Below are 27,932 nucleotides of genomic sequence, written 5' to 3'. Positions count from 1 at the left end.
ACCCTCGCCGGTGTAATACTCCAATAAATTCATTGTTTTGTTTGTTTATACCTGTTCTAGTTTACTGAATGTGTATTTAGGGTGAGGCATGCATGTCAATTTGTAAGTTTGGCTTTTGATTGGGGTTGGGGGTACGTGCGGAACTCTAACCCTGTTTTCTCTGAACTTTCCACAGAATATGAATGTAGTCCTGGTCATCCATGGCATCGTGTTTTAAATGAACACATGGGCAGTTTAGTGATGGACATCCATAGAAAATACAGGTGTATTTGAGGACTGACACTTCACAATCCCCAATATGATCTCTGTATAAGTAAAATATCTTAAGGCTAGACTGTTCTTAATCTCTTGATGTATGTATAAGTTCGACTGGCATTAAACCACTAGCTGATTCCATTTCAGTGAAAAAGGAGCCATAAAGAGATGGAAATTCTGTCCTTAACCTGAGGAAATGTCGACTTGTTTTGTTTAGGGCTTAAGCCTTGCCAGGGAGGGTTGGGCAGTCTGGAAACTGATGTGGTTCAGGGACTGTACGCGAGACTTACTGACTTCCGTTGAGACTGAGATGGATATTCAGTCCTTAACCGGAGGAAATCAAGACTTGCTTCACTTGGGGCTTGGGCTTTGGTGAAAGGACTGGGTGCGAGTGTGGGGAATATGGTTTTACGGTTGTAAGGAAGACTTACTCCGAGTCAAAAGATATTTCATCTATCTCAGCAATGTTGTTTATGTCGTGCGTGTTTACTGGTTAAGCAAGCGAAATCGGGGTTGTAGTGGGACCTCAGTCAACTTGCATGAATTACTTCGAGAGAGGATAAACAATAGAGTGTATGTGGTTTCTGTTGTCTCCAGTCAGAGCCCAGCAATCCCTCTCGTCCCTTTACACAATGTAAGTTCCTCCGTCAGGTCACGTATGTAGGACATGCCCTCCTTACTGGTGTCACGGCTCATTGCCTCGCGAGATCCCGCAGCTTGTGTTACTACATGCCTGCTTCAAGTGCGGGTGTACTCTTGAATCGAAACATGCAACGAATCTCAAGCATTACCGTACCTGGCAGAATCAGAACAATCCTGAAATTATCTTAATAAAATTCAGTTGAGTGAAGCCCAGAGACACAAACATTCACACGTAGTTGTCGAAATGTTAGATGATGGTACTTTTATTGTTATGATTAATTACACTGTGCTATGAACAATAACGCTATGCTGTTCCGTTATTTCCGTTCAGTCCGATGTTCAAATAACATGACGCAGATGAAATATCAGTAGTATGGGCCGAGTTCAGTGCATTTTAGGTCTTTATGTACATAGCAGTCCTGTCCTTCTGAAACCAGATACCATATAATATGGTCTCTGTTGAAGAAATAGGGTCAACACCGGACGTTACCAACCGAGACTGCTGGTTTTTCCCCACAGTGTGCGAAGTGTGAGTATTTTACAGGCGTTTCGATTCGCGGGGTGCGTTGCCACCAATAACACTGTTGCCGACTAGCTCGTTCCCAACTTGGCAGGCTTTCTTCAATGTCTGAACCATATCATTTCCCCATAACAACCCTTTCTTACAATACAACTGCTCTAAATGAAGTAAGTCTAGATTTCCTGAGGTTTCAGTCGGAATTTCTATCTCTGAGGCCCTTTTTCAATATAAATGAGTTGTTTCCCTGTAACACAAACCAGTTGGGAGACAGAAGACGTTAATCTAGGCAAGATATACCAATGTTTTTCATATCTACAATCACACTACTTAAAGTTCACTGCCTTGGATATTTGACTGTAGCTGTCATTCTGGGAGCTGGTGAGTAAAAAAATTAGAAATTCATAACGACTTAACTGCATTTAGCGATGTTTGCTGTAGAGTTTTTCTGCGTTATGAAGTTAGGGTGACTATAGCCACGCACTGAGAGGTGCGTTTATTCATTAATATTCTTCATGTGTGTGTGTGTGTGTGTGTTTGTTTGTTTGTTTGTATTGAGAATCAGAACATGACCTTGGGCAAAAAAGTGGGGTTGCAACCCCATCCCCTCCCGCCGGATCCGCCACTGTACAAGGTACTAACACGAGTACATCAAGGTGTGGGGGTTAAATCACTATATGTACATTGTACATGTACATATGATATAATCTGTGACAGATTAACAACTTTATAACTCAGGAGGGGAATGTGACAAAATCAGCACCCAGGTAAGGATGCCTGTTCCTACAAGATGATTGTATACCAATTATATAAATGATATGGCTGTTTAGAAACAAGACGAGATGTACAGTCACTGTAGTTGAATTCTACCGAACAATGGTTCGTGATGGCAGATTGTTACAGCTTGTGAGAAGTTTTTTCTGAAAAGGCCTGGGGTTTGGTTGAGAGGGCATGGACTTTGTGAAAATGAATATGACCCCCCCAATGAAGTTTAGTTGTCAGGAGAACTTGTTTGTCGTCTGTCTTGGCTGTTGAAGTTTTATGTTCTTCCAGCGGGTGTGTGTTCGGTGGAAGGTTTCGCCATTGTGTAAGTCACCACAGTCGCAGATCGCCATGTTTAGCAAATCCAATATAAATTTTTTGGTTTTCGAATTTAGGACAAGTCACACTTTGTGCTGTGTCATTTTACCATCAAAATAACTGATTTTTTTCCAAATCCTATGGGCAGCTGACATCAGATTGTGCAACTTCCTAGTGTTATTGCATCATGATGCACAGAGTTGTTGCCTGGTTTACTTATAGTAATGTATTATGACACTGGGAAGTAATAAACGTTAGAGCCTAAGTAATTGACCTACTTAATAAATTGAATACTAGCTAGTCTTTGGCAATATAGCCGAGAAAGCATTGTCAGTAAAATATAACGATGAAATAAAGATTATTTTAACATTCCAAATTTTTCAGGCACCATAGTCCACAATAATATCCAACATTCACCATTGTCAGGACGAAAAGACAATACAGTCAATTACTGTAGTTAATATATCGGAAAATTCATGATTTTCATTTGACAAGATGTATTAATATTCCAGCATACGTGTACAATAACGAAGGAAAAGTTCACTGGTGAAAGGGAGACAACTCTCTGCCCTCTTCCGAGAAACTTCACCTACATATTAAGACTTTGTCAGCAGTAATACTTAAAAACCTACATTTTGTCGTGGATTTCACTATCTCAACAGGTTGAAACACTTGAGATTAATGAAGGAAAGTTTACATCAAGTTATAAAGAAATCTTCCTTTCATGGTGTAACGGGAAAAGGTCAGCAGGTAGATGGAACCAAATGTGAAGCTTCTGAAGATCCAAGCTAAAACTTGTCCTCCAAGCTTGCTAACATTAGTTGGTTTGTTTTTAACACCACAGTCAGCAATATTCCAGCTATACAGCGGTGGTCTGTAAATATCTGAGTCTCAACCTGACAATCCAGTGATCAACTTCATAAGTATCAATCTATGCATCTAGGATACCACGATCAGGAAGTTAAGATTGGCTGACATGTTTGATGAATGTCTTGGTACAACCAGATCGAGGCTGAGGATTATGAAGTTGTTTATAGATTATTGTCAAGTAAGTGGAACCTTGTTGAGAGTAGCATGACATCAAGGCAAGGTTCAGCAATAACAAGAATACATTATGGTGGAGTGTTAATTGAATTGTACTGACCATCACTGATCCGCATCAGTGGACCTACAATCAAACTGGACACTAAGACTATTCAAAGTTTAATATTTGTCATGTGACAAATGTGAATTTGGAAACAAATATGAGCCAACCCTAGTAATGAAACACATCAGCACTTTATTAATGGTATCACATCTTTGTCCAAATGATTCAATTCAGCTATTTCATGGAAACGTACATCCTTGAATGTTCTGACACAATGTCACACGTTTCTCAGTAAAGTCTGAACCTGGTGACATATCATGACAGTCCTGTCTGTAGTCCACAACTTTAGACAGGTAACAGTTCATGTCTGCCCTGCCCTCACTAGCGAACTGATCCGGTCAAGTGTCCAACAGCTGATATTTATCCCCTATCATGAATACTAATAAGTAAGTTGGATTTTCAGCTACTTATAGCAATACTCCAGCACTATCACAGCTGGGGACACCAGAAATGGGCTTCTCACACTGTCAGTTCACCATCATTCAGTGGGTGAGTGCGTAAGCTGTAAGTAATGTCACTTTGAACACTCATTCAGTTTTACATCAGAATGTAAACTTGATGTTGCAGAGAACGCCAAAGTGATGCGGGTCATAGTGTGAACCTACTGATCATGGACATAATCCCAACATGCCAGGAAACAAGCCCAGGGTAAATGGGATTCAAACCCACAATCTCACATTCTATACATGTCTTAAACAATCAATATATGGTTAAATACATCATCTCTGTTGTATAACTGTTTTTCAGTTTAGTCTTATCTATCTCTCTATTTGTGAGTCTACCTGAACAATATCATGAGTGATCTAGGAAATAATACAGTGTTTTTTCAGTTACATTTCAGCCACACCACATCAGGGACGCCTTAAATGGCTTCACACATTGCAACAATGTGTAGAATCGAACATTGGTCATGAAATATTCTTGTGTCCCTGTCACACCATTAATGGTGGACAAGCACTAAAGAGATCTGTTGTCATATTTCATTGCTCGCTGTACCAGAATCTGCAACCTCATCTACACATTCCTTCGTCTGTCTTTTGAAATACAGCTACCATTACCTCATAGTCAATGGAAACTCTGACAATGTAGAGTCCAAAGGTTCTTCACTTGTTTATAAGTCTGTAACCATGGCAACATCACAACACTACTCTCCTGGTAGGCCCTTCCACTGGTGCCGACCGAACCGAATATTCCTGGTCCGTGTTTTCAGCCAGCTTGGCATCGACTTTGGCAAAGGAACTATTCCTGGGTACAAAGGGTTCGGTTTGTTTGGCCTGAAGGGGGATATTCTTTTTAACTTTTCTTTCAAGACTTCTTCGTTGATATCTTTGATGTGTCTATATCGATCTAAATATCTGCAACCATACAAAAAACACTTTAGTTCATGTTTTGTAACCGATGTGTGTAAATATGGAATTTTAAAGATTGTTTCTATAATGTTAGTTACTATTAGTGGAGTCTATTGAAAATAATTCATCATTGCCATGGAATATCAGAGAGAAGTCTAAACATGTTCAAACAACACACATAATTGTCACATGACATACATTATAGCCATGCTCTAAGGTTCTAAAGATGGACACCATCCTATTTCACCCCTTGAAAACAGAGCTAAAGGGCATACTCACAAGTTAAATGGTTCTTTGTGTGGGTATTTCACTTGTTTCGGATGGTATGGTGGGGGGTGCATGAACTCAAATGCTGGCTCTGGCATTTCTGTAAACAAAATCAATGAACTGGTAAATGAAGCCTGGACCAGACAAACACGTGATTGCAAAGGCGGATCCAGAGAGGGGTAGCATGGGTGCACACCCCTCACCTTTTGTTCTGAAATTTTGTTAAATGACCATTTAAACTCGGTTGAAAATGAAGTGTGCACCCCCTCTTTTCTCAATAGAGTGCACACCCTTTCTCAAAAAGCTGTATCTGCCCCTGGAATGATAATACAAGTTATCACTGTCCCTATGCCTTCTGAGAATTGGATGTGTTTATGTCAATCCTGACTTTCTAAAAGCATGCCCAACAAACAGGATGTAAAATATATAAAGCATGGTAAAAGACAGGGTAACTCTGAAAATAGAATTATGGGCAAATGTTCTTTTGGAAACATTTGAGACTGGGACCCCGTAGCACTGCAGACTAAATTTTCATTTAATGAATTTATATAGTTTTGAGACGAAGAGTTCCCACAGAGGAGAGGACAAACAAACCGACTGATAAAAGGAAGTCAGTTCTTGTAACATTTACCTTGTACAACACTCATAAGTTGCATGAGGACCCTTTCTAAGCTAGAATCCATTGCAAGGTTCAGCATATGCTGCTGAGGAACCTATTCTTAGCAAGAATCTCTACGACATTTGACAGGAGTTGCTAAGTCACCTATTCTAACCCTGAATCATCACAAAGGGTCAACAGTAATTGAAAGAAGCATGTAATTTTCTGAATAAAATTGATATTTAATACTTACCCTGACTCATGCTTAATTGCTTAAGTTCTCCTCCCTTGCAAAGGTAGCGGAATACCGGAAATCCCCTGAAGTTCCCTTCTAAAAAAAGCAGAGGTAAAATACACTCGCCCACTTGTAAGCCTCCCTTTTCCCACCAAATTGGTCACATGACCTTCCATACTTGTCATTCTCTCCTAACAAAAAATCATCAGACATGAGAATTTTCGAATTAAGCGTGCCTGAGAGGGGTGACTGGGAGGCTTACTTCATGAGTCAGGATAAGTATAAAATATCAATTTTATTCAGAAAATTATATATTTTTCCTTATCCTGACTCATGCTTGATTGCTTACAGAATCCGATGGAAACGGCGATGTGTAAGGCCACACTGGATTCTGTCCAAATTACATCTGATATTTCCCCACTAAAAAGTACTTGTAATTGCAATAATTCTGTCCTGTACCTTCCAATGTTCATCTGTAATTTCCAGGGGGAATCACATCCAGTCGAACTTGTCTTCTGAAGAGGGCTTCGTTGACTGGAACCTGATGATATCTAGATTAACTAGCCTGCTACTATTATCCAATACAACTAAATGTCAAGATGTTAAAATCAAGACCAGTTGCAAACCTTCTTATTGTAGAAGTATCTTCTTTTCGAGTACAGGGCCTCAGCGCCTTTGAGGAACTGTTAGTTGCTGTGCAACAACAACAGGCCCAAACTGATGAATGCCAGTGACATCCTCCGTGGCTATGTCTCATAGATAATGATTGGCAAACACTGTACATGTGTTTGATTTCCAGAAGCAGCCCTCCATAATAGTTGATAGTGAGCAATTTCCGTGCAGAGCTATTGTAGAGGCCAAGGATCTGACTTCATGTGGGTTGGAGGCTTGCAGAGGCTCTAGATTGAAGTCTAGAGCATGAATTTCTCACATTTGTGCTTCTGTAGCCAAGGCAAGTAGAAACAGCATCTTCTGAAGCTGGAGCTCTAAACCTGCGTTGTTGATCTTTAGTCAGCTTGATCCCTGTTTTCATGGTTATAACCAGGCTGAGGGCCATCAAGTATGTAGGTAATACAGAACTTTTCAGACCTCTGGAATGTCGTAAATGACATAGATAATCCGCTATTTGTGGATGAGTAGCCTTCATAGCTGTGAATCCTTTCTTCCTCGCATATGTCTCAAACCGTTTCCACTTGTCATCATATAAGGTGTTAGTGTATTTCCGTAAAGCTAAGGCTAACTGCTTTCGCAGAAGACCTAGGAGACACTGCCACTGATGTACTCTCAATGGAGAGAGTAGTGCTTGATTTATCTTGTCTTCAGTCTCGACTCACCGGTTGTCTGAGACAACAATCTGATTCAATGTGGTGATGAAACGAATCCCGAGGAACTTTAGATCTTGTTGAGGTTCCAATTCCGACTTCAGGTGATTTACTAACCATCCCAGTTGTGTTAGTAGCCTGATGGTGAGTAGACTTTTCTCATGATGAGTTTGTATGCCATCATCCAGGTAAAATGTGCTGCATAGCCCTCTCAGGTGTAGATAATTGACGATGGGTTTGGTTACTCGAGGAAATAGGCACGGGGTCAAAGATATTCCAAACGGTTGAACCGTCCATTGGTAGTGCTGACCGTTGAAAAGAAAGCGCAGATACTTCCTGGATTCTCGATGTATCGGGATGTGTAGATATACATCCTGTAGATTGATGCTAGCGAGATAGTCCGCTGTTCAGATGAGGAGCTGTAGTTGTGGAAGATGTATCATTTTGAAGCGCTCTGGTTTCCATAGAAACTTCTTGTTGAATGCCTTCATGTTGTATATGAGCCGAAAGTTTTCTTTGGAATTCTTCTTGGGTACCAGAAAAATTGGGGAGTAAAAGCTGGGTGTTAGACTCTGTGGCTGTATTACTTCTACTGCTTCCTTCTGTAACAGCGTTGTTATGGCATTGGTCAATTTGTCTACTTGATCCTTTGCATAAATGATGGGAGCTGTTACTCTTGTGACCGGAGGTGTAGTTTCGAGCAGAACCTCGTAGCCGTCTCGAATGTGATGTAATCGTCATTGAGAATTCCCAAATTCTTCCAGTAGAGTTGAAGACGTCCACCCACTTGAGGCAGTTGTACGGGAACGGCTGGGGGTGGAAGACTCCAGTCGTTCTGAACCTGATCTTCAACGTTTACCTAGTCTACCATCCTTGGGCGAACGGCCTGATGTCTGAGAGCAGCTATTTCCTCCATAGGGGCGACGAAAAGAAGAAGATTTGCCTCCTCGAGTATTAAACTTCTTACATCTCACTCTCTGGAAACTGAAGAACTTGGACTTGTTAGAGTAACACAGACTTGTCTACTTGAGCATCGTTGTCAAGGTGTCAATGGACTTTATCATCATAACTTCTCTGGAATCTTGGGCGACCAACCTTGCTACCTCTTCAATTTTCCCATCAGAAACTGTAGGTGCCGACCAAGGGGCTTGATGTAAAACTTTCACTCCATGATGAGGTGGACAAGACACCTTGTCGACATAGTAGATTCAATCCCGCTGTAGTTGAGACAAGATGTTCGGACATAAATTGCTGATCCTTCTGTGTGATGAGCGCTGACAGGATCATTCTCTCTTCCTCATTGGCAGGGTTGCTGAACTTGGGGATGAGAGTCTCCTTGATGGCTCTAGATCGAGCTAGTCCGAAAAAGGTACATCTCGTAGTGGTGTCCAGCTGAGCAAGACGCTTGTCCTCTATCTTGTAAGATCTACTGCGGGCATCACTGACGATCTTTTATGATTCATCTACATTTGGGGCTCTGATAAAGGGCCCCATGTGGTGAAGAGGAAACTGCGAGCATTGAGAGGTGGCATATGTTGTTGCAGAAACTTGGTTGCCAACTGGAATGCTGCAAAATAAATCTTCAGTAATCGTAGATATCCGAGCTATTGGCAGAAACATTGACGTGTCTATGTCCTCATTCTTTATCCTATAAATGTTGGCTTCGTTGGAGTTCTTGAATGGCGAGACCAAGTCCAGACCATTTGTGATCCACGACGTGACTTCAGAGTCCAAGAAGAGGTCTTCCTCTAGAGATGACGATAGGTAATAGCTGTCTCCATCCTTCCATGAGTGAGACGCATTCGACGAATGCTGATGATCCTTCTTATGTGAGTCTGGGTCTGAAGGGGATGACGAGCACTGACGGTGCCTTTGACGGACTGGGGAGACTCACATGACGAGTGCTTGGGTGGATCTCTCTCCAGACTGTGACGGAATAACAAAGACGATGGTGATGATCTCCTTGAGCGGGTGCATGCATACGATGCCTCTTCATCCTCTGGAGGGAGTGCAGATCTAATGGAGTGCTCACACGACCACTACATACTACATTATGTGCACGGTGAACTGCTGCATGAAGACGCTGGCATTGAAAGGCCGAGCTGTGTGTAGTGATGTCTGACTCGTAGAGATGTCTGCTGCGATGACCTAGGCTGACGAAGTCTGCGTAGACTGCAAACCCTCGAAAGGTTCAGTAATAGTGACGATGTAGTTGGAGTTGGTCTAGATGAAGGCAGTTGACATTCTGCTCGCTGTGTAGAATCAGCGGTGGCTCATCGTAGATATGTCATTCCTGCAGAGGGACGATCTCGTTGCCGAAAGACTTCTTTGCTGTCGAAGTATGTTGACTCACTGACGTCTTCGATGACCTACACTTCTTAGGCTGAGACGACTCCGTCTACGTTGAGGTTCCCTTGTGTTGTCTAGGGGACGACTCACTCGAACCAAGACACTGCCCCGGAGACACACCAGTCACTAGAATGTTGAATTTTAGCAGTTAATGACAAACGGTTAGCCGAGGCTAAATGAGTCGATTTAGACATGACTAATGAAAGCCAAAGTTGTCTGGCCCTTGCATGTCTATGAACAGAACGAACATACAATGTAAATTCTGAATCAGATAAATTTCTGCAAAATTTACAACAAATAGTAGAAGAAAAGACACGCCAGACAAACTAAGTGAGGGACAACCACTGACAGCCGTAATCTACACTGAAAGCACGATTTCACGAAGTTATGTGCTATATAGATACAAAATCATCACTTGCTACCTCTTCAATTTTCCCATCAAAAACTGTAGGCGCCGACCAAGGGGCTTGATGTAAAACTTTCACTCCATGATGAGGTGGACAAGACACCTTGTCGACGTAGTAGATTCAATCCCGCTGTAGTTGAGACAAGATGTTCGGAGATAAATTGCTGATCCTTCTGTGTGATGAGCGCTGACAGGATCATTCTCTCTTCCTCATTGGCAGGGTTGCTGAACTTGGGGATGAGAGTCTCCTTGATGGCTCTAGATCGAGCTAGTCCGAAAAAGGTACATCTAGTAGTGGTGTCCAGCTGAGCAAGACGCTTGTCCTCTATCTTGTAAGATCTACTGCGGGCATCACTGACGATCTTTTATGATTCATCTACATTTGGGGCTCTGATAAAGGGCCCCATGTGGTGAAGAGGAAACTGCGAGCATTGAGAGGTGGCATATGTTGTTGCAGAAACTTGGTTGCCAACTGGAATGCTGCAAAATAAATCTTCAGTAATTGTAGATATCCGAGCTATTGGCAGAAACATTGACGTGTCTATGTCCTCATTCTTTATCCTATAAATGTTGGCTTCATTGGAGTTCTTGAATGGCGAGACCAAGTCCAGACCATTTGTGATCCACGACGTGACTTCAGAGTCCAAGAAGAGGTCTTCCTCTAGAGATGACGATAGGTAATAGCTGTCTCCATCCTTCCATGAGTGAGATGCATTCGACGAATGCTGATGATCCTTCTTATGTGAGTCTGGGTCTGAAGGGGATGACGAGCACTGACGGTGCCTTTGACGGACTGGGGAGACTCACATGACGAGTGCTTGGGTGGATCTCTCTCCAGACTGTGACGGAATAACAAAGACGATGGTGATGATCTCCTTGAGCGGGTGCATGCATACGATGCCTCTTCATCCTCTGGAGGGAGTGCAGATCTAATGGAGTGCTCACACGACCACTACATACTACATTATGTGCACGGTGAACTGCTGCATGAAGACGCTGGCATTGAAAGGCCGAGCTGTGTGTAGTGATGTCTGACTCGTAGAGATGTCTGCTGCGATGACCTAGGCTGACGAAGTCTGCGTAGACTGCAAACCCTCGAAAGGTTCAGTAATAGTGACGATGTAGTTGGAGTTGGTCTAGATGAAGGCAGTTGACATTCTGCTCGCTGTGTAGAATCAGCGGTGGCTCATCGTAGATATGTCATTCCTGCAGAGGGACGATCTCGTTGCCGAAAGACTTCTTTGCTGTCGAAGTATGTTGACTCACTGACGTCTTCGATGACCTACACTTCTTAGGCTGAGACGACTCCGTCTACGTTGAGGTTCCCTTGTGTTGTCTAGGGGACGACTCACTCGAACCAAGACACTGCCCCGGAGACACACCAGTCACTAGAATGTTGAATTTTAGCAGTTAATGACAAACGGTTAGCCGAGGCTAAATGAGTCGATTTAGACATGACTAATGAAAGCCAAAGTTGTCTGGCCCTTGCATGTCTATGAACAGAACGAACATACAATGTAAATTCTGAATCAGATAAATTTCTGCAAAATTTACAACGAATAGTAGAAGAAAAGACACGCCAGACAAACTAAGTGAGGGACAACCACTGACAGCCGTAATCTACACTGAAAGCACGATTTCACGAAGTTATGTGCTATATAGATACAAAATCATCACAAATTTAACAAATTCTGATGCTTATACATAAGCCAAATATCACATATGACATAAAATTAGTTAAAGGACCAAAATAATTGAAAAACTTCTTGACATATTCGAGACCCCAGGATGCCTCCAGCCGATTAGTTGGGCGATGAGGAGAGAGTGACAAGCATGGCAAGTCATATGACTGTTTTGGCAGGAAAAGGGATGTGTAGATATACATCCTGTAGATTGATGCTAGCGAGATAGTCCGCTGTTCAGATGAGGAGCTGTAGTTGTGGAAGATGTATCATTTTGAAGCGCTCTGGTTTCCATAGAAACTTCTTGTTGAATGCCTTCATGTTGTATATGAGCCGAAAGTTTTCTTTGGAATTCTTCTTGGGTACCAGAAAAATTGGGGAGTAAAAGCTGGGTGTTAGACTCTGTGGCTGTATTACTTCTACTGCTTCCTTCTGTAACAGCGTTGTTATGGCATTGGTCAATTTGTCTACTTGATCCTTTGCATAAATGATGGGAGCTGTTACTCTTGTGACCGGAGGTGTAGTTTCGAGCAGAACCTCGTAGCCGTCTCGAATGTGATGTAATCGTCATTGAGAATTCCCAAATTCTTCCAGTAGAGTTGAAGACGTCCACCCACTTGAGGCAGTTGTACGGGAACGGCTGGGGGTGGAAGACTCCAGTCGTTCTGAACCTGATCTTCAACGTTTACCTCCTCTACCATCCTTGGGCGAACGGCCTGATGTCTGAGAGCAGCTATTTCCTCCATAGGGGCGACGAAAAGAAGAAGATTTGCCTCCTCGAGTATTAAACTTCTTACATCTCACTCTCTGGAAACTGAAGAACTTGGACTTGTTAGAGTAACACAGACTTGTCTACTTGAGCATCGTTGTCAAGGTGTCAATGGACTTTATCATCATAACTTCTCTGGAATCTTGGGCGACCAACCTTGCTACCTCTTCAATTTTCCCATCAAAAACTGTAGGTGCCGACCAAGGGGCTTGATGTAAAACTTTCACTCCATGATGAGGTGGACAAGACACCTTGTCGACGTAGTAGATTCAATCCCGCTGTAGTTGAGACAAGATGTTCGGACATAAATTGCTGATCCTTCTGTGTGATGAGCGCTGACAGGATCATTCTCTCTTCCTCATTGGCAGGGTTGCTGAACTTGGGGATGAGAGTCTCCTTGATGGCTCTAGATCGAGCTAGTCCGAAAAAGGTACATCTCGTAGTGGTGTCCAGCTGAGCAAGACGCTTGTCCTCTATCTTGTAAGATCTACTGCGGGCATCACTGACGATCTTTTATGATTCATCTACATTTGGGGCTCTGATAAAGGGCCCCATATGGTGAAGAGGAAACTGCGAGCATTGAGAGGTGGCATATGTTGTTGCAGAAACTTGGTTGCCAACTGGAATGCTGCAAAATAAATCTTCAGTAATCGTAGATATCCGAGCTATTGGCAGAAACATTGACGTGTCTATGTCCTCATTCTTTATCCTATAAATGTTGGCTTCGTTGGAGTTCTTGAATGGCGAGACCAAGTCCAGACCATTTGTGATCCACGACGTGACTTCAGAGTCCAAGAAGAGGTCTTCCTCTAGAGATGACGATAGGTAATAGCTGTCTCCATCCTTCCATGAGTGAGACGCATTCGACGAATGCTGATGATCCTTCTTATGTGAGTCTGGGTCTGAAGGGGATGACGAGCACTGATGGTGCCTTTGACGGACTGGGGAGACTCACATGACGAGTGCTTGGGTGGATCTCTCTCCAGACTGTGACGGAATAACAAAGACGATGGTGATGATCTCCTTGAGCGGGTGCATGCATACGATGCCTCTTCATCCTCTGGAGGGAGTGCAGATCTAATGGAGTGCTCACACGACCACTACATACTACATTATGTGCACGGTGAACTGCTGCATGAAGACGCTGGCATTGAAAGGCCGAGCTGTGTGTAGTGATGTCTGACTCGTAGAGATGTCTGCTGCGATGACCTAGGCTGACGAAGTCTGCGTAGACTGCAAACCCTCGAAAGGTTCAGTAATAGTGACGATGTAGTTGGAGTTGGTCTAGATGAAGGCAGTTGACATTCTGCTCGCTGTGTAGAATCAGCGGTGGCTCATCGTAGATATGTCATTCCTGCAGAGGGACGATCTCGTTGCCGAAAGACTTCTTTGCTGTCGAAGTATGTTGACTCACTGACGTCTTCGATGACCTACACTTCTTAGGCTGAGACGACTCCGTCTACGTTGAGGTTCCCTTGTGTTGTCTAGGGGACGACTCACTCGAACCAAGACACTGCCCCGGAGACACACCAGTCACTAGAATGTTGAATTTTAGCAGTTAATGACAAACGGTTAGCCGAGGCTAAATGAGTCGATTTAGACATGACTAATGAAAGCCAAAGTTGTCTGGCCCTTGCATGTCTATGAACAGAACGAACATACAATGTAAATTCTGAATCAGATAAATTTCTGCAAAATTTACAACAAATAGTAGAAGAAAAGACACGCCAGACAAACTAAGTGAGGGACAACCACTGACAGCCGTAATCTACACTGAAAGCACGATCTCACGAAGTTATGTGCTATATAGATACAAAATCATCACTTGCTACCTCTTCAATTTTCCCATCAAAAACTGTAGGCGCCGACCAAGGGGCTTGATGTAAAACTTTCACTCCATGATGAGGTGGACAAGACACCTTGTCGACGTAGTAGATTCAATCCCGCTGTAGTTGAGACAAGATGTTCGGACATAAATTGCTGATCCTTCTGTGTGATGAGCGCTGACAGGATCATTCTCTCTTCCTCATTGGCAGGGTTGCTGAACTTGGGGATGAGAGTCTCCTTGATGGCTCTAGATCGAGCTAGTCCGAAAAAGGTACATCTCGTAGTGGTGTCCAGCTGAGCAAGACGCTTGTCCTCTATCTTGTAAGATCTACTGCGGGCATCACTGACGATCTTTTATGATTCATCTACATTTGGGGCTCTGATAAAGGGCCCCATGTGGTGAAGAGGAAACTGCGAGCATTGAGAGGTGGCATATGTTGTTGCAGAAACTTGGTTGCCAACTGGAATGCTGCAAAATAAATCTTCAGTAATTGTAGATATCCGAGCTATTGGCAGAAACATTGACGTGTCTATGTCCTCATTCTTTATCCTATAAATGTTGGCTTCGTTGGAGTTCTTGAATGGCGAGACCAAGTCCAGACCATTTGTGATCCACGACGTGACTTCAGAGTCCAAGAAGAGGTCTTCCTCTAGAGATGACGATAGGTAATAGCTGTCTCCATCCTTCCATGAGTGAGATGCATTCGACGAATGCTGATGATCCTTCTTATGTGAGTCTGGGTCTGAAGGGGATGACGAGCACTGACGGTGCCTTTGACGGACTGGGGAGACTCACATGACAAGTGCTTGGGTGGATCTCTCTCCAGACTGTGACGGAATAACAAAGACGATGGTGATGATCTCCTTGAGCGGGTGCATGCATACGATGCCTCTTCATCCTCTGGAGGGAGTGCAGATCTAATGGAGTGCTCACACGACCACTACATACTACATTATGTGCACGGTGAACTGCTGCATGAAGACGCTGGCATTGAAAGGCCGAGCTGTGTGTAGTGATGTCTGACTCGTAGAGATGTCTGCTGCGATGACCTAGGCTGACGAAGTCTGCGTAGACTGCAAACCCTCGAAAGGTTCAGTAATAGTGACGATGTAGTTGGAGTTGGTCTAGATGAAGGCAGTTGACATTCTGCTCGCTGTGTAGAATCAGCGGTGGCTCATCGTAGATATGTCATTCCTGCAGAGGGACGATCTCGTTGCCGAAAGACTTCTTTGCTGTCGAAGTATGTTGACTCACTGACGTCTTCGATGACCTACACTTCTTAGGCTGAGACGACTCCGTCTACGTTGAGGTTCCCTTGTGTTGTCTAGGGGACGACTCACTCGAACCAAGACACAGCCCCGGAGACACACCAGTCACTAGAATGTTGAATTTTAGCAGTTAATGACAAACGGTTAGCCGAGGCTAAATGAGTCGATTTAGACATGACTAATGAAAGCCAAAGTTGTCTATGAACAGAACGAACATACAATGTAAATTCTGAATCAGATAAATTTCTGCAAAATTTACAACAAATAGTAGAAGAAAAGACACGCCAGACAAACTAAGTGAGGGACAACCACTGACAGCCGTAATCTACACTGAAAGCACGATTTCACGAAGTTATGTGCTATATAGATACAAAATCATCACAAATTTAACAAATTCTGATGCTTATACATAAGCCAAATACCACATATGACATAAAATTAGTTAAAGGACCAAAATAATTGAAAAACTTCTTGACATATTCGAGACCCCAGGATGCCTCCAGCCGATTAGTTGGGCGATGAGGAGAGAGTGACAAGCATGGCAAGTCATATGACTGTTTTGGCAGGAAAAGGGATGTGTAGATATACATCCTGTAGATTGATGCTAGCGAGATAGTCCGCTGTTCAGATGAGGAGCTGTAGTTGTGGAAGATGTATCATTTTGAAGCGCTCTGGTTTCCATAGAAACTTCTTGTTGAATGCCTTCATGTTGTATATGAGCCGAAAGTTTTCTTTGGAATTCTTCTTGGGTACCAGAAAAATTGGGGAGTAAAAGCTGGGTGTTAGACTCTGTGGCTGTATTACTTCTACTGCTTCCTTCTGTAACAGCGTTGTTATGGCATTGGTCAATTTGTCTACTTGATCCTTTGCATAAATGATGGGAGCTGTTACTCTTGTGACCGGAGGTGTAGTTTCGAGCAGAACCTCGTAGCCGTCTCGAATGTGATGTAATCGTCATTGAGAATTCCCAAATTCTTCCAGTAGAGTTGAAGACGTCCACCCACTTGAGGCAGTTGTACGGGAACGGCTGGGGGTGGAAGACTCCAGTCGTTCTGAACCTGATCTTCAACGTTTACCTCCTCTACCATCCTTGGGCGAACGGCCTGATGTCTGAGAGCAGCTATTTCCTCCATAGGGGCGACGAAAAGAAGAAGATTTGCCTCCTCGAGTATTAAACTTCTTACATCTCACTCTCTGGAAACTGAAGAACTTGGACTTGTTAGAGTAACACAGACTTGTCTACTTGAGCATCGTTGTCAAGGTGTCAATGGACTTTATCATCATAACTTCTCTGGAATCTTGGGCGACCAACCTTGCTACCTCTTCAATTTTCCCATCAAAAACTGTAGGTGCCGACCAAGGGGCTTGATGTAAAACTTTCACTCCATGATGAGGTGGACAAGACACCTTGTCGACGTAGTAGATTCAATCCCGCTGTAGTTGAGACAAGATGTTCGGACATAAATTGCTGATCCTTCTGTGTGATGAGCGCTGACAGGATCATTCTCTCTTCCTCATTGGCAGGGTTGCTGAACTTGGGGATGAGAGTCTCCTTGATGGCTCTAGATCGAGCTAGTCCGAAAAAGGTACATCTCGTAGTGGTGTCCAGCTGAGCAAGACGCTTGTCCTCTATCTTGTAAGATCTACTGCGGGCATCACTGACGATCTTTTATGATTCATCTACATTTGGGGCTCTGATAAAGGGCCCCATGTGGTGAAGAGGAAACTGCGAGCATTGAGAGGTGGCATATGTTGTTGCAGAAACTTGGTTGCCAACTGGAATGCTGCAAAATAAATCTTCAGTAATCGTAGATATCCGAGCTATTGGCAGAAACATTGACTTGTCTATGTCCTCATTCTTTATCCTATAAATGTTGGCTTCGTTGGAGTTCTTGAATGGCGAGACCAAGTCCAGACCATTTGTGATCCACGACGTGACTTCAGAGTCCAAGAAGAGGTCTTCCTCTAGAGATGACGATAGGTAATAGCTGTCTCCATCCTTCCATGAGTGAGATGCATTCGACGAATGCTGATGATCCTTCTTATGTGAGTCTGGGTCTGAAGGGGATGACGAGCACTGACGGTGCCTTTGACGGACTGGGGAGACTCACATGACAAGTGCTTGGGTGGATCTCTCTCCAGACTGTGACGGAATAACAAAGACGATGGTGATGATCTCCTTGAGCGGGTGCATGCATACGATGCCTCTTCATCCTCTGGAGGGAGTGCAGATCTAATGGAGTGCTCACACGACCACTACATACTACATTATGTGCACGGTGAACTGCTGCATGAAGACGCTGGCATTGAAAGGCCGAGCTGTGTGTAGTGATGTCTGACTCGTAGAGATGTCTGCTGCGATGACCTAGGCTGACGAAGTCTGCGTAGACTGCAAACCCTCGAAAGGTTCAGTAATAGTGACGATGTAGTTGGAGTTGGTCTAGATGAAGGCAGTTGACATTCTGCTCGCTGTGTAGAATCAGCGGTGGCTCATCGTAGATATGTCATTCCTGCAGAGGGACGATCTCGTTGCCGAAAGACTTCTTTGCTGTCGAAGTATGTTGACTCACTGACGTCTTCGATGACCTACACTTCTTAGGCTGAGACGACTCCGTCTACGTTGAGGTTCCCTTGTGTTGTCTAGGGGACGACTCACTCGAACCAAGACACTGCCCCGGAGACACACCAGTCACTAGAATGTTGAATTTTAGCAGTTAATGACAAACGGTTAGCCGAGGCTAAATGAGTCGATTTAGACATGACTAATGAAAGCCAAAGTTGTCTGGCCCTTGCATGTCTATGAACAGAACGAACATACAATGTAAATTCTGAATCAGATAAATTTCTGCAAAATTTACAACAAATAGTAGAAGAAAAGACACGCCAGACAAACTAAGTGAGGGACAACCACTGACAGCCGTAATCTACACTGAAAGCACGATTTCACGAAGTTATGTGCTATATAGATACAAAATCATCACAAATTTAACAAATTCTGATGCTTATACATAAGCCAAATACCACATATGACATAAAATTAGTTAAAGGACCAAAATAATTGAAAAACTTCTTGACATATTCGAGACCCCAGGATGCCTCCAGCCGATTAGTTGGGCGATGAGGAGAGAGTGACAAGCATGGCAAGTCATATGACTGTTTTGGCAGGAAAAGGGATGTGTAGATATACATCCTGTAGATTGATGCTAGCGAGATAGTCCGCTGTTCAGATGAGGAGCTGTAGTTGTGGAAGATGTATCATTTTGAAGCGCTCTGGTTTCCATAGAAACTTCTTGTTGAATGCCTTCATGTTGTATATGAGCCGAAAGTTTTCTTTGGAATTCTTCTTGGGTACCAGAAAAATTGGGGAGTAAAAGCTGGGTGTTAGACTCTGTGGCTGTATTACTTCTACTGCTTCCTTCTGTAACAGCGTTGTTATGGCATTGGTCAATTTGTCTACTTGATCCTTTGCATAAATGATGGGAGCTGTTACTCTTGTGACCGGAGGTGTAGTTTCGAGCAGAACCTCGTAGCCGTCTCGAATGTGATGTAATCGTCATTGAGAATTCCCAAATTCTTCCAGTAGAGTTGAAGACGTCCACCCACTTGAGGCAGTTGTACGGGAACGGCTGGGGGTGGAAGACTCCAGTCGTTCTGAACCTGATCTTCAACGTTTACCTCCTCTACCATCCTTGGGCGAACGGCCTGATGTCTGAGAGCAGCTATTTCCTCCATAGGGGCGACGAAAAGAAGAAGATTTGCCTCCTCGAGTATTAAACTTCTTACATCTCACTCTCTGGAAACTGAAGAACTTGGACTTGTTAGAGTAACACAGACTTGTCTACTTGAGCATCGTTGTCAAGGTGTCAATGGACTTTATCATCATAACTTCTCTGGAATCTTGGGCGACCAACCTTGCTACCTCTTCAATTTTCCCATCAAAAACTGTAGGCGCCGACCAAGGGGCTTGATGTAAAACTTTCACTCCATGATGAGGTGGACAAGACACCTTGTCGACGTAGTAGATTCAATCCCGCTGTAGTTGAGACAAGATGTTCGGACATAAATTGCTGATCCTTCTGTGTGATGAGCGCTGACAGGATCATTCTCTCTTCCTCATTGGCAGGGTTGCTGAACTTGGGGATGAGAGTCTCCTTGATGGCTCTAGATCGAGCTAGTCCGAAAAAGGTACATCTCGTAGTGGTGTCCAGCTGAGCAAGACGCTTGTCCTCTATCTTGTAAGATCTACTGCGGGCATCACTGACGATCTTTTATGATTCATCTACATTTGGGGCTCTGATAAAGGGCCCCATGTGGTGAAGAGGAAACTGCGAGCATTGAGAGGTGGCATATGTTGTTGCAGAAACTTGGTTGCCAACTGGAATGCTGCAAAATAAATCTTCAGTAATTGTAGATATCCGAGCTATTGGCAGAAACATTGACGTGTCTATGTCCTCATTCTTTATCCTATAAATGTTGGCTTCGTTGGAGTTCTTGAATGGCGAGACCAAGTCCAGACCATTTGTGATCCACGACGTGACTTCAGAGTCCAAGAAGAGGTCTTCCTCTAGAGATGACGATAGGTAATAGCTGTCTCCATCCTTCCATGAGTGAGATGCATTCGACGAATGCTGATGATCCTTCTTATGTGAGTCTGGGTCTGAAGGGGATGACGAGCACTGACGGTGCCTTTGACGGACTGGGGAGACTCACATGACAAGTGCTTGGGTGGATCTCTCTCCAGACTGTGACGGAATAACAAAGACGATGGTGATGATCTCCTTGAGCGGGTGCATGCATACGATGCCTCTTCATCCTCTGGAGGGAGTGCAGATCTAATGGAGTGCTCACACGACCACTACATACTACATTATGTGCACGGTGAACTGCTGCATGAAGACGCTGGCATTGAAAGGCCGAGCTGTGTGTAGTGATGTCTGACTCGTAGAGATGTCTGCTGCGATGACCTAGGCTGACGAAGTCTGCGTAGACTGCAAACCCTCGAAAGGTTCAGTAATAGTGACGATGTAGTTGGAGTTGGTCTAGATGAAGGCAGTTGACATTCTGCTCGCTGTGTAGAATCAGCGGTGGCTCATCGTAGATATGTCATTCCTGCAGAGGGACGATCTCGTTGCCGAAAGACTTCTTTGCTGTCGAAGTATGTTGACTCACTGACGTCTTCGATGACCTACACTTCTTAGGCTGAGACGACTCCGTCTACGTTGAGGTTCCCTTGTGTTGTCTAGGGGACGACTCACTCGAACCAAGACACTGCCCCGGAGACACACCAGTCACTAGAATGTTGAATTTTAGCAGTTAATGACAAACGGTTAGCCGAGGCTAAATGAGTCGATTTAGACATGACTAATGAAAGCCAAAGTTGTCTGGCCCTTGCATGTCTATGAACAGAACGAACATACAATGTAAATTCTGAATCAGATAAATTTCTGCAAAATTTACAACAAATAGTAGAAGAAAAGACACGCCAGACAAACTAAGTGAGGGACAACCACTGACAGCCGTAATCTACACTGAAAGCACGATTTCACGAAGTTATGTGCTATATAGATACAAAATCATCACAAATTTAACAAATTCTGATGCTTATACATAAGCCAAATACCACATATGACATAAAATTAGTTAAAGGACCAAAATAATTGAAAAACTTCTTGACATATTCGAGACCCCAGGATGCCTCCAGCCGATTAGTTGGGCGATGAGGAGAGAGTGACAAGCATGGCAAGTCATATGACTGTTTTGGCAGGAAAAGGGATGTGTAGATATACATCCTGTAGATTGATGCTAGCGAGATAGTCCGCTGTTCAGATGAGGAGCTGTAGTTGTGGAAGATGTATCATTTTGAAGCGCTCTGGTTTCCATAGAAACTTCTTGTTGAATGCCTTCATGTTGTATATGAGCCGAAAGTTTTCTTTGGAATTCTTCTTGGGTACCAGAAAAATTGGGGAGTAAAAGCTGGGTGTTAGACTCTGTGGCTGTATTACTTCTACTGCTTCCTTCTGTAACAGCGTTGTTATGGCATTGGTCAATTTGTCTACTTGATCCTTTGCATAAATGATGGGAGCTGTTACTCTTGTGACCGGAGGTGTAGTTTCGAGCAGAACCTCGTAGCCGTCTCGAATGTGATGTAATCGTCATTGAGAATTCCCAAATTCTTCCAGTAGAGTTGAAGACGTCCACCCACTTGAGGCAGTTGTACGGGAACGGCTGGGGGTGGAAGACTCCAGTCGTTCTGAACCTGATCTTCAACGTTTACCTCCTCTACCATCCTTGGGCGAACGGCCTGATGTCTGAGAGCAGCTATTTCCTCCATAGGGGCGACGAAAAGAAGAAGATTTGCCTCCTCGAGTATTAAACTTCTTACATCTCACTCTCTGGAAACTGAAGAACTTGGACTTGTTAGAGTAACACAGACTTGTCTACTTGAGCATCGTTGTCAAGGTGTCAATGGACTTTATCATCATAACTTCTCTGGAATCTTGGGCGACCAACCTTGCTACCTCTTCAATTTTCCCATCAAAAACTGTAGGCGCCGACCAAGGGGCTTGATGTAAAACTTTCACTCCATGATGAGGTGGACAAGACACCTTGTCGACGTAGTAGATTCAATCCCGCTGTAGTTGAGACAAGATGTTCGGACATAAATTGCTGATCCTTCTGTGTGATGAGCGCTGACAGGATCATTCTCTCTTCCTCATTGGCAGGGTTGCTGAACTTGGGGATGAGAGTCTCCTTGATGGCTCTAGATCGAGCTAGTCCGAAAAAGGTACATCTCGTAGTGGTGTCCAGCTGAGCAAGACGCTTGTCCTCTATCTTGTAAGATCTACTGCGGGCATCACTGACGATCTTTTATGATTCATCTACATTTGGGGCTCTGATAAAGGGCCCCATGTGGTGAAGAGGAAACTGCGAGCATTGAGAGGTGGCATATGTTGTTGCAGAAACTTGGTTGCCAACTGGAATGCTGCAAAATAAATCTTCAGTAATTGTAGATATCCGAGCTATTGGCAGAAACATTGACGTGTCTATGTCCTCATTCTTTATCCTATAAATGTTGGCTTCGTTGGAGTTCTTGAATGGCGAGACCAAGTCCAGACCATTTGTGATCCACGACGTGACTTCAGAGTCCAAGAAGAGGTCTTCCTCTAGAGATGACGATAGGTAATAGCTGTCTCCATCCTTCCATGAGTGAGATGCATTCGACGAATGCTGATGATCCTTCTTATGTGAGTCTGGGTCTGAAGGGGATGACGAGCACTGACGGTGCCTTTGACGGACTGGGGAGACTCACATGACAAGTGCTTGGGTGGATCTCTCTCCAGACTGTGACGGAATAACAAAGACGATGGTGATGATCTCCTTGAGCGGGTGCATGCATACGATGCCTCTTCATCCTCTGGAGGGAGTGCAGATCTAATGGAGTGCTCACACGACCACTACATACTACATTATGTGCACGGTGAACTGCTGCATGAAGACGCTGGCATTGAAAGGCCGAGCTGTGTGTAGTGATGTCTGACTCGTAGAGATGTCTGCTGCGATGACCTAGGCTGACGAAGTCTGCGTAGACTGCAAACCCTCGAAAGGTTCAGTAATAGTGACGATGTAGTTGGAGTTGGTCTAGATGAAGGCAGTTGACATTCTGCTCGCTGTGTAGAATCAGCGGTGGCTCATCGTAGATATGTCATTCCTGCAGAGGGACGATCTCGTTGCCGAAAGACTTCTTTGCTGTCGAAGTATGTTGACTCACTGACGTCTTCGATGACCTACACTTCTTAGGCTGAGACGACTCCGTCTACGTTGAGGTTCCCTTGTGTTGTCTAGGGGACGACTCACTCGAACCAAGACACTGCCCCGGAGACACACCAGTCACTAGAATGTTGAATTTTAGCAGTTAATGACAAACGGTTAGCCGAGGCTAAATGAGTCGATTTAGACATGACTAATGAAAGCCAAAGTTGTCTGGCCCTTGCATGTCTATGAACAGAACGAACATACAATGTAAATTCTGAATCAGATAAATTTCTGCAAAATTTACAACAAATAGTAGAAGAAAAGACACGCCAGACAAACTAAGTGAGGGACAACCACTGACAGCCGTAATCTACACTGAAAGCACGATTTCACGAAGTTATGTGCTATATAGATACAAAATCATCACAAATTTAACAAATTCTGATGCTTATACATAAGCCAAATACCACATATGACATAAAATTAGTTAAAGGACCAAAATAATTGAAAAACTTCTTGACATATTCGAGACCCCAGGATGCCTCCAGCCGATTAGTTGGGCGATGAGGAGAGAGTGACAAGCATGGCAAGTCATATGACTGTTTTGGCAGGAAAAGGGATGTGTAGATATACATCCTGTAGATTGATGCTAGCGAGATAGTCCGCTGTTCAGATGAGGAGCTGTAGTTGTGGAAGATGTATCATTTTGAAGCGCTCTGGTTTCCATAGAAACTTCTTGTTGAATGCCTTCATGTTGTATATGAGCCGAAAGTTTTCTTTGGAATTCTTCTTGGGTACCAGAAAAATTGGGGAGTAAAAGCTGGGTGTTAGACTCTGTGGCTGTATTACTTCTACTGCTTCCTTCTGTAACAGCGTTGTTATGGCATTGGTCAATTTGTCTACTTGATCCTTTGCATAAATGATGGGAGCTGTTACTCTTGTGACCGGAGGTGTAGTTTCGAGCAGAACCTCGTAGCCGTCTCGAATGTGATGTAATCGTCATTGAGAATTCCCAAATTCTTCCAGTAGAGTTGAAGACGTCCACCCACTTGAGGCAGTTGTACGGGAACGGCTGGGGGTGGAAGACTCCAGTCGTTCTGAACCTGATCTTCAACGTTTACCTCCTCTACCATCCTTGGGCGAACGGCCTGATGTCTGAGAGCAGCTATTTCCTCCATAGGGGCGACGAAAAGAAGAAGATTTGCCTCCTCGAGTATTAAACTTCTTACATCTCACTCTCTGGAAACTGAAGAACTTGGACTTGTTAGAGTAACACAGACTTGTCTACTTGAGCATCGTTGTCAAGGTGTCAATGGACTTTATCATCATAACTTCTCTGGAATCTTGGGCGACCAACCTTGCTACCTCTTCAATTTTCCCATCAAAAACTGTAGGCGCCGACCAAGGGGCTTGATGTAAAACTTTCACTCCATGATGAGGTGGACAAGACACCTTGTCGACGTAGTAGATTCAATCCCGCTGTAGTTGAGACAAGATGTTCGGACATAAATTGCTGATCCTTCTGTGTGATGAGCGCTGACAGGATCATTCTCTCTTCCTCATTGGCAGGGTTGCTGAACTTGGGGATGAGAGTCTCCTTGATGGCTCTAGATCGAGCTAGTCCGAAAAAGGTACATCTCGTAGTGGTGTCCAGCTGAGCAAGACGCTTGTCCTCTATCTTGTAAGATCTACTGCGGGCATCACTGACGATCTTTTATGATTCATCTACATTTGGGGCTCTGATAAAGGGCCCCATGTGGTGAAGAGGAAACTGCGAGCATTGAGAGGTGGCATATGTTGTTGCAGAAACTTGGTTGCCAACTGGAATGCTGCAAAATAAATCTTCAGTAATTGTAGATATCCGAGCTATTGGCAGAAACATTGACGTGTCTATGTCCTCATTCTTTATCCTATAAATGTTGGCTTCGTTGGAGTTCTTGAATGGCGAGACCAAGTCCAGACCATTTGTGATCCACGACGTGACTTCAGAGTCCAAGAAGAGGTCTTCCTCTAGAGATGACGATAGGTAATAGCTGTCTCCATCCTTCCATGAGTGAGATGCATTCGACGAATGCTGATGATCCTTCTTATGTGAGTCTGGGTCTGAAGGGGATGACGAGCACTGACGGTGCCTTTGACGGACTGGGGAGACTCACATGACAAGTGCTTGGGTGGATCTCTCTCCAGACTGTGACGGAATAACAAAGACGATGGTGATGATCTCCTTGAGCGGGTGCATGCATACGATGCCTCTTCATCCTCTGGAGGGAGTGCAGATCTAATGGAGTGCTCACACGACCACTACATACTACATTATGTGCACGGTGAACTGCTGCATGAAGACGCTGGCATTGAAAGGCCGAGCTGTGTGTAGTGATGTCTGACTCGTAGAGATGTCTGCTGCGATGACCTAGGCTGACGTTCAGTAATAGTGACGATGTAGTTGGAGTTGGTCTAGATGAAGGCAGTTGACATTCTGCTCGCTGTGTAGAATCAGCGGTGGCTCATCGTAGATATGTCATTCCTGCAGAGGGACGATCTCGTTGCCGAAAGACTTCTTTGCTGTCGAAGTATGTTGACTCACTGACGTCTTCGATGACCTACACTTCTTAGGCTGAGACGACTCCGTCTACGTTGAGGTTCCCTTGTGTTGTCTAGGGGACGACTCACTCGAACCAAGACACTGCCCCGGAGACACACCAGTCACTAGAATGTTGAATTTTAGCAGTTAATGACAAACGGTTAGCCGAGGCTAAATGAGTCGATTTAGACATGACTAATGAAAGCCAAAGTTGTCTGGCCCTTGCATGTCTATGAACAGAACGAACATACAATGTAAATTCTGAATCAGATAAATTTCTGCAAAATTTACAACAAATAGTAGAAGAAAAGACACGCCAGACAAACTAAGTGAGGGACAACCACTGACAGCCGTAATCTACACTGAAAGCACGATTTCACGAAGTTATGTGCTATATAGATACAAAATCATCACAAATTTAACAAATTCTGATGCTTATACATAAGCCAAATACCACATATGACATAAAATTAGTTAAAGGACCAAAATAATTGAAAAACTTCTTGACATATTCAAGACCCCAGGATGCCTCCAGCCGATTAGTTGGGCGATGAGGAGAGAGTGACAAGCATGGCAAGTCATATGACTGTTTTGGCAGGAAAAGGGAGGCTTCCGGTTGGTTGAGTGTATTTTACGTCTGCTTCTTTTGGAAGAGAATTTCAAGGGATTTCAGGTATTGCACTACCTTCGCCAGGGTGGAGGAGATAAGCTATTAAGCATGAGTCAGGATAAGGAAAAATATAGAGAATTATGTTGCCAGCTACCTAGTTTATTTTGGAAAAACTCCCTGACTGATGGGTCCCACTCAGACTGGAAGAAGGCCAGTCCTGCTGGTGTCAGAACATCCTGTCTCTCCGAGTAAAAGCTGAGTGTGCTGAACGTTCTCTCCTGTAGAGACAGGCTGAAACAGACACAAAGTGATGCACAGTTTCCACTTCATGTACGCATAAGTCTAAATGATCAATGCCCGTTTCAAACCTGAAATGTCATTCCTTAAAGGGACGACCACTACATACCAGATTTCATATCTGTTGTCATTTGTGTCGTGTGAATGTTAAAAACTGTTACTGTGTAACTATTATTACCATTAACTATCCATATGGTGTGCAAAAATTGTACTATGTCACCACAGAAAAGACCCAGGTTAGAAATGATCTTCAGAAGGCATGCTTGTCATAAGAATCGACAAAGGGGATCAGGTGGTCAGGCTTGCTGACTTGGTTGACACATGTCATCATATCCCAACTGCATAGATCGAGGCTCATGTTGTTGATCACTGGATTGTCTAGTCCAGACTTGATTATTGACAGACCACCACCATAGCTGGAATGTTGCCGAGTGTGGCATAAACCTAAACTCACTCATTCATTCACTCACCACAAGAAATGGTGTTTGAATTAAAGGAACTGTGACTGCCAATTTGGATGAGCCAAGACTATTTCACTATTGAAATATGGTAACCTAACTTGGCTAAATTATTCAGCCTTTCAAATTAAAACTTTATTATGGACTGTCCAGTTGGTTATCTACTCTGGAAAAAAGGTTAAAATCACTGATAAATGAGAAATCTAATATGAGCCTTGACCCAACCAAAGCTGTAAGGTATTCACCAACATATACAATGATCCACAACCAAGGCACTAACTGACCAAGTCTGACATCATCCATAATTTTGTCAATGAACATACCACCAGAATCTGTTGGGGGCTTACTTTAATCTAGAAGTCTACACTATCTTTAGAGCAGGTCATGAATATTGTCTAAACAGAGTCCTCTTATCGAATAAATTCATAAACATATGAACACCTTATATTTAAATCATCTACCGGTAGCACATTTCAACACACTGTCATTATCAGTATACAAGAATTCACAACACCAAAAA

The 27,932-nt window shown here is 43.7% G+C and overlaps 1 protein-coding gene across 1 annotated transcript in view; it reads right to left on the bottom strand.

Annotated features, from left to right (window-relative positions):
• Window positions 1-3,756: 3,756 nt before the first annotated feature.
• The window catches only part of LOC137257656 (large ribosomal subunit protein mL38-like), a 28,696-nt gene continuing 4,520 nt past the window's right edge, over window positions 3,757-27,932 (bottom strand). Inside the window, exons 6-8 of the mRNA XM_067795015.1 lie at window positions 26,812-26,948; window positions 5,270-5,357; window positions 3,757-4,996 (exon numbers count right to left, since the gene is read on the bottom strand). Of these exons, the coding sequence (XP_067651116.1) occupies window positions 4,786-4,996; window positions 5,270-5,357; window positions 26,812-26,948 (436 nt within the window). The 3' untranslated portion in view covers window positions 3,757-4,785. The remainder of the gene's footprint in view (window positions 4,997-5,269; window positions 5,358-26,811; window positions 26,949-27,932) is intronic.

This window comes from Haliotis asinina, chromosome 12 (assembly GCF_037392515.1).
Source record: "Haliotis asinina isolate JCU_RB_2024 chromosome 12, JCU_Hal_asi_v2, whole genome shotgun sequence".
Taxonomy (NCBI): domain Eukaryota; kingdom Metazoa; phylum Mollusca; class Gastropoda; order Lepetellida; family Haliotidae; genus Haliotis; species Haliotis asinina.
The sequence above is the reverse complement of the archived record's forward strand: the minus strand, read 5'-3'. Positions and strand labels throughout refer to the sequence as shown.